Raw genomic sequence first — 7607 nt, forward strand, 5'->3', positions numbered from 1 at the left:
ACCGATCATAGGAATCAAGAGGAGTTTATTAGCTTTCCAGAAAGCCCAAGATCTCGAGAAATGGTCAAGGAAATTGGAAGATATGATCAATTTCCCAAAACCAGCCAAACCAGCTCTACACTTGCCTTATTTGGAAGATCCGGGTTTCACATCGAACCAACCTCAAGAATGGCAACCAGGAGACCTTCTAAGTCATTCAGAGGCACTCTACAACATCATAGGAAGCACCATGCCACACTGGATCAGGCGGATCCCAATCAAACCAAAAGATCAAGCCGGTTTGCATCAATTGGCCAAACCGACATCATTTAAGGAAAGTCTTCAACCAATTCAACTTGGTTCGACCCAGGGCTATCTATGGGAACCAGGAGATACTCTAGACCATTCAGAAGACATCCAAGACGTCCTCAGCTGGACCAGCACCCAGGAGATCAGGCGGATCTCTCTTCCCATCAACCTTCCATATTTGGCAACATCTACACTAAATGCTTTGGAGAAGTTTCTACAGATTTTTGCCCAAGACCAACGGCCATATTCTCTTTTACTGAGGCCAAGGAGTATTTCAGGAAGGCTTGAAGATCATGGCCACGTCCAGAAGCTATCAAGATACAAGTCTTCACAAGTTTCTCTTTTGGAAGGAAGCAAATCAAGCCTAACGGCTATATTCCATGGAGTCATCAAAGCCTTTGCTCCCAAGACTTTAAGTTCAAGTTATTTTGTTTCCTTTTATCATTTTATGACTGTTAGAGTCTGTCCTTGTCGAGCCTATAAAGCTCTAGTCTTTGCTTCATTGTAAAGGACCCATTTTTGAAAGTAATAAGAATTATTCAGTTTTCTAGTTTTCTTAAAACTATTGTTCTAAGTCTTTTGAGTTTGTGTGAAGCAGCTCCAAAGCACCTTGACTTATCAAGGCTCCTTTCCATAGAGTCTTGTGGCGTCCTCAATCCCCCATCCTTCCACTCCAATTCGTTTGCCAAGCTTGAGAGAGACATCAGTCCAGCAAGCAAAGCACCATCTCAATCCACTTCAATCATCTTTTGATCAAGCTGAGAGTGTTACACAACCAGCAGCTTGATTCCATCCTATCTATCTTTATTTATCTTGTTTTATCATATTAGAAATCATATCTCATTTGATTTTGCATTTGTTTTCAGGTTCATAACTTGCATTCCATCATATCGCCCATCCGATCATCTATTTGGTCGACCCATCCAAGCTTCCATCATCCATCTTGCCCACCCTGAATCCTAGCCTACAACATTTGGTATCAGAGCTTAAGCTCCTGAATCAGGTCCATTCTATCCTTGCATCATTCATCTTGTTTGCATTTGTTTTTCCATTTATAAATCAAAAAAAAAAACTGTTTTTTGCATTTTTGTGTTCTTTGTTCATCATAAATTGAAAAGCCATAAAGAGTTGAGATAGGAGACGACCTGTTGTCTAGTTTGATTCATTTCATCCATAAAAAGAAAAGAAAAACGTGTTTGCATTCATTCCCCAGCTCCACTTTCCATTTTTAGATTTTGTGCATTCATTTCAAAAAAAAAAAAAAGGATCTGCATTTTCATAGTTGTTTCTTGCTTAAAAAAAAATAAATAAAAAGTTATACCATTTTTAATTTCGTGCATACCATATTTGTTTCATAAGTTTGTTATTTGCATTCAAAAAAAAAAATCATTCAGCTTAGTTTATATCATTTTGGGTTCAAGTATACATTTTAGTTTCCATTTCCGGTGTTTTTGCATTTCATCTTAAGAAAATTCAAAAAAAATCAGTGTTAGTTTAATTTCCATATTTTCTTCCCATTTTTGTTTCTTTTCATACCATATTGTTTAATTTCGAAATTGCATTCAGAAAACCAAAAGAAAAATAATTTTAGTATAGTTACTTCATTTCGGTTCATAATTGCATATTTTCTCGGTTTAGTTAAATTGCATTTGTTTTATTTTGGTTAGACCAAAACTTTCCATACCTTCACTTTTTCTTTGAGATTGTTTTCAGGAAGCAATGGAGGAGGAGAGACACGGCCAAAACCTAAGGGCCACCTTGAGCCAACAGTCCGCAGCTCTACAACAGCTCCAAATTAAGATTGCTCAATTGGAGAAAAGAAATCAGGCACAAGGCCAACGTCCACATGAAGGAGAAAGGAGATTTGGAAATGTACCAGGGGCAGTCTATGTCGAGCCCAAGCCACCAGATCCTTCAAGGATCAATCAAACTCCAACTTCTAAAACCCACAACCCTTATGTTGTTAATTCTTGGTTTGATTATAACTCTTTTGCTGATAAAGTTGAACTCTTTAAATTTTCAGGAAAAAGAGGTTATCTAAGATGGGAGAGGAACCTTGATGAATGGTTTCACTACAACAACATCCTGAGGAAAGAGAGGCTAGCTTATGCCATTGATCAACTAAAAGATGATGCTCTTAAATGGTGGGTACAAGAAGAGGATGATAGATGGTTTTACAAGGAGCCAGCTATCAAAACGTGGAGAGCTCTTAAGGAAGTCATGAGGGATAGATTTGCACCAGATTATACAAGGTCTGAAATCCAGGAACTATATCCAAGGAGATATCCAACTCATGGTTCCAAAGAAGCAAGGAAAATTGTGGAACAAGAAGTTCAAAGAGTCTTGCCTAAAGAAGCCAACTTTCAGCCAAACCAGGGGCACGCCATTTTCCACTGCTTAGAGCAGGAGAGTGACATCCCAAAGGTCAGGAAGATGAGTACAAGTGTCGGCCAAAACACTTTGATCAGGTCCAAAGACAAACCAGAGCAAGTTATTGTCCAAGTAAAGGCTAAGGTAAGTCCTATACATGATAAATCTTTTCATAAATCATCTACCACTTGTATGATGCACTTGTCTTTGTCCAAGAGTGTTATTACAGGTCTAAATGAGCCTAGGTACATAGAAGAAGAGGCACCAGGCACAAACCTTCCAATGGACCAGAAGGAAGCTCAAAGCACAAAGCAATCAAAGTTGCTTAATAAACCAAAACCAGTGATCCAAGTATCAAACCAAGGTAAGTGTCTAACACCACCTTTAGATACTGGTTTAAACATTTATATTCTTGGTACAGGGATACCAGATGAGAGCCATATGCTTACTGGAGTTCCAAGTGCCGAACCAGATCATGAGCTCAATCAAAATCCACACCATAAGTGGAAACCGAAATCTGAACAATGTACTGTTCAAGTGCCAAAATCTGAGGTAAAATTCACTTTAAACCAGAATGTTTTTACTGATTCTATGACAAGATTAATGCACTTGTCTTGTCCAAGGAAAAGTGAAATTGGTACAGGAAAGCAAGGTTACTACAAGGCAAACAAAGAACAAGAAGTTCTTACTGCCACATTTGACATTAAGGTTAATTGTTCTATGTTTTCTTCAGTTTATAAATCCCTATACTTTGGTATAATACACTTGTCTTTGCCAAGATGTTTTGATCCAGGGATAAGTCAAGAAGAACATAAAAACCGAGCTGAGCTATCACAAGAAGATGGTTATACCAACCAAGGTAAACATTTGCAAGAAAGGCAGCCATCTAACCAAATCTGTCCAAAGAAGAATATCATTCTTCATCATGCTGATGCACCCAAGGTAAATTCGACCATAACAAATTCTGTTCATGAAATTCCAGTATCAGATATAATTCACTTGGTCTTTGTCCAGAATGTTAAAAAAATTTCAGGTTGCAAAGAAGAAAGCTTCGAAGAAATCCCACCGGATAATCTTTTGTTGCTAGGAGGATCAAACCCAAAGATGGTCAGAGCTGAGCCTTCTAGGAGTATGAAGGACCATCCACTGAAGAAGAGAAGCAATGCAAAAGTCCATAGCAGAGGCGTGATCCTATCCTATTTGCTGAAAGAAGAGCCACCTGATGAACAATCCATCACCAAACCAAAACAATATCAAGGTAAGACCTTAGAATCTCAAAAGAGTATGAAAGCTGACTTGCTCTATCTTGGTGCAGGTTATACAGTTTCGAGGTCAAAACCTTTTCAAGGGGAGGGAATGTTGCGGCCAGCAATTCAGCAGCTCAACCAGAGGTCGACCCAACACCCTACTCAACCAGCCAAGGCGCCAACCAGGACATACGTGCACTAAAAATGCCATATCTTACAAACCAGGAGGGTTTAAATCACGAGGATAATTTTTATGGATTCTACACTCAAGAGGAGTCCAGGCAAATTGGAATCTGCCCAAAATATTCACGGAGAAGAAGTTATGAATTTTACAATTCAGAGGTTTCTCAGCCCGTCCATCTGCGAGTATGCGACTTTAGAAGAGGATTCAAGCCCAAAGAAGAAGCGGCCTGAACCAAAACCGATCATAGGAATCAAGAGGAGTTTATTAGCTTTCCAGAAAGCCCAAGATCTCGAGAAATGGTCAAGGAAATTGGAAGATATGATCAATTTCCCAAAACCGGCCAAACCAGCTCTACACTTGCCTTATTTGGAAGATCCGGGTTTCACATCGAACCAACCTCAAGAATGGCAACCAGGAGACCTTCTAAGTCATTCAGAGGCACTCTACAAACATCATAGGAAGCACCATGCCACACTGGATCAGGCGGATCCCAATCAAACCAAAAGATCAAGCCGGTTTGCATCAATTGGCCAAACCGACATCATTTAAGGAAAGTCTTCAACCAATTCAACTTGGTTCGACCCAGGGCTATCTATGGGAACCAGGAGATACTCTAGACCATTCAGAAGACATCCAAGACGTCCTCAGCTGGACCAGCACCCAGGAGATCAGGCGGATCTCTCTTCCCATCAACCTTCCATATTTGGCAACATCTACACTAAATGCTTTGGAGAAGTTTCTACAGATTTTTGCCAAGACCAACGGCCATATTCTCTTTTACTGAGGCCAAGGAGTATTTCAGGAAGGCTTGAAGATCATGGCCACGTCCAGAAGCTATCAAGATACAAGTCTTCACAAGTTTCTCTTTTGGAAGGAAGCAAATCAAGCCTAACGGCTATATTCCATGGAGTCATCAAAGCCTTTGCTCCCAAGACTTTAAGTTCAAGTTATTTTGTTCCTTTTATCATTTTATGACTGTTAGAGTCTGTCCTTGTCGAGCCTATAAAGCTCTAGTCTTTGCTTCATTGTAAAGGACCCATTTTTGAAAGTAATAAGAATTATTCAGTTTTCTAGTTTTCTTAAAACTATTGTTCTAAGTCTTTTGAGTTTTGTGAAGCAGCTCCAAAGCACCTTGACTTATCAAGGCTCCTTTCCATAGAGTCTTGTGGCGTCCTCAATCACCATCCTTCCACTCCAATTCGTTTGCCAAGCTTGAGAGAGACATCAGTCCAGCAAGCAAAGCACCATCTCAATCCACTTCAATCATCTTTTGATCAAGCTGAGAGTGTTACACAACCAGCAGCTTGATTCCATCCTATCTATCTTTATTTATCTTGTTTTATCATATTAGAAATCATATCTCATTTGATTTTGCATTTGTTTTCAGGTTCATAACTTGCATTCCATCATATCGCCCATCCGATCATCTCTTTGGTCGACCCATCCAAGCTTCCATCATCCATCTTGCCCACCCTGAATCCTAGCCTACAACACTTGGTCCTTGGACTCAGCACGCTGGCCCTTCCTGTGGATTGTGTGGGTGATTTTGGCCCACGTGGGCTGTCTGTTCAGTACACACAAGACGTCCGTGGGTGTCCGCCAGCACACACAGGATGCCATGGCTGTTCGTGGCTGTCCATCAGCACACACAGGACGTCCGTGGCTGTCCATCAGTACACATATCAGTACGCTGGTTCTTGGACTCAGCATGCTGGCCCTTCCCGTGGATTGTTCGGGTGATTTTCGCCCACGTGGGCTGTCTGTTAAGTACACACTGGACGTCCGTGGGTGTCCGTCAGCACACACAGGACGTCCGTGTGTGTCCGTCAGCATACACAGGACATCCGTGGCTGTCCGTGTGTGTCCGTCAGCACACACAGGACGTCCGTGGCTGTCCATCAGTACACATATCAGCACGCTTGATACGCCCCGGTTCGAGCACCGACCTGCTTGGGTCATGGACACATCCCAAGGTGGCGATCTTGTCGACCAACTAGACCTAACTGAGGTTTTCTCATCAGTTCATGTCAATTCCCTTATCATTTATGCAACCTTGGATGAGCTAAGGCCAGCTGGTGAGACTGAGGACGAGCTGAAACAGAGTGTGCACAAGCTAGAACCAGCTGAAGAGAGTGTGCATGATCTGAAACCAGCTAAAGTGAGAGTATGAGCTGTATGAGCTGAGTGAGCTAAGTGACATTACTTTGGAGCTGGATGAGCTAAGTGATACTGAAGATGGAGCTAGTTTAGTTGCTGGGCGAAATGGACATTTTTCAGCCCACGGAAAAATTCATAACAAATTCAATTTGGGTTTGTTTTACTCCAAATTCGACCAGGCCTTTGGTGACGGTCTTCTGCCCATTTGCATCAAGAAATATCAATAAAAGGAGTCAAAGTCGTGGTCAGATCAAGGGGCATTCAACAACATACTTATTTCTAGTCAAAAGTCTTAGTCTTTGTTTGTGTTTTCAAAGTTTCTAGTTTTCCACAAAAACTCTTAGTCTTTCTTTGTAAGGTTGATATGAACTCAGATCCAAGAGGAATGAGAACTGATGGATCGAGGGGTGACACTAAGGGTTGCGGAATAGCCCAAAGATACTACCAGACTTCGATCGTTGCCGGATGTGACGCACCGGTCCAACAAAAGAAGGATCAAAACTTGGAGTTAACCTCACCAAGAAACTAAGAAGTGTTCTAAACAAAGAACAATGAGAGTAAAAACTCAACAGAATGAAAGCAAAACGAAATTATCTAATTCAGATCTGATGGTTACATTATATAGAAGTTCTAGTCAAAAGACTTAAAGAAAAATGTGGGAAATCTAAACATAGAAAATGAAAAAATTGACCAGATCTGGTCAAGGCACGAAATCACACTTTAACTGGCGAAAAACCCTTCAAATTCCGTCCAGGTTCATTGTCTCTTGAAGCATGTCCTGCGGACTGGGCCAGTACACAAGCAGGACAGTCCAAAGTAACCAGTTTTGAAGTGTCAAGGCCTATCTTGAGATCCACTCGTCCGAATCCAAATCTGTCTTGACCGTTGCCCTTAAAATGCCAATCCGTACGGGAAATACGAGCTCCAGTTCGGTGAATTCGATCGTCTGGAAATGGGTATTGATGAAGCCTCAAACTGGTCGTACGGGCAGTACGTGCGCTACAGTACAGAATTGAGTTGCGATGGACTGGAGAAGAATTGGTACGTTCGTTTTGGATACTGGCTCGATCGTTGGTCTTAGAATAACAAACAGTGCGGTAAAGCCAAGCTTCAATTTGGTGAATTCCATCATCATGTTGTGGATAATGTTGGAGCTCCAATACGGACGTCCGGGCGGTACATGCGGTACTGTCCAGAAATGTATAGCAATGACCTACCTCAGGATTCGTGCGTCCGAATGCGATTCCGTCTCGACCGTTCTTCATCAAATGGAAAACAGGACGGTGAAGACAAAGTCCAGTACAGTGAAATCGATCATCTGGCCATGGTTCCAGCCAAAGCTCCCATCCGGATGCATGTGG

At 41.6% G+C, this 7607-nt stretch overlaps 1 protein-coding gene across 1 annotated transcript; it reads left to right on the top strand.

The window, feature by feature from the left end:
* Nucleotides 1-1153: 1153 nt before the first annotated feature.
* LOC117130370 lies at nt 1154-5165 on the top strand. The gene is made up of 2 exons (XM_033283262.1): nt 1154-3022; nt 3080-5165. The coding sequence occupies exons 1-2, from the start codon at nt 2008-2010 to the stop codon at nt 4105-4107; spliced, it is 2043 nt and encodes a 680-aa protein (XP_033139153.1). The 5' UTR covers nt 1154-2007; the 3' UTR covers nt 4108-5165.
* Nucleotides 5166-7607: the final 2442 nt, after the last annotated feature.

The sequence above is a fragment of the Brassica rapa genome, unplaced genomic scaffold, assembly GCF_000309985.2.
Source record: "Brassica rapa cultivar Chiifu-401-42 unplaced genomic scaffold, CAAS_Brap_v3.01 Scaffold0414, whole genome shotgun sequence".
NCBI classification, from domain to species: domain Eukaryota; kingdom Viridiplantae; phylum Streptophyta; class Magnoliopsida; order Brassicales; family Brassicaceae; genus Brassica; species Brassica rapa.

Coding starts and splice junctions, on each gene's coding strand:
- LOC117130370 (XM_033283262.1), top strand. CDS start 2,008: ATGGAGGAGGAGAGACACGGCCAAAACCTAAGGGCCACCTTGAGCCAA. Junction 3,023..3,079: donor GATCCAAGTATCAAACCAAG/GTAAGTGTCTAA, acceptor TTCTTGGTACAG/GGATACCAGATGAGAGCCAT.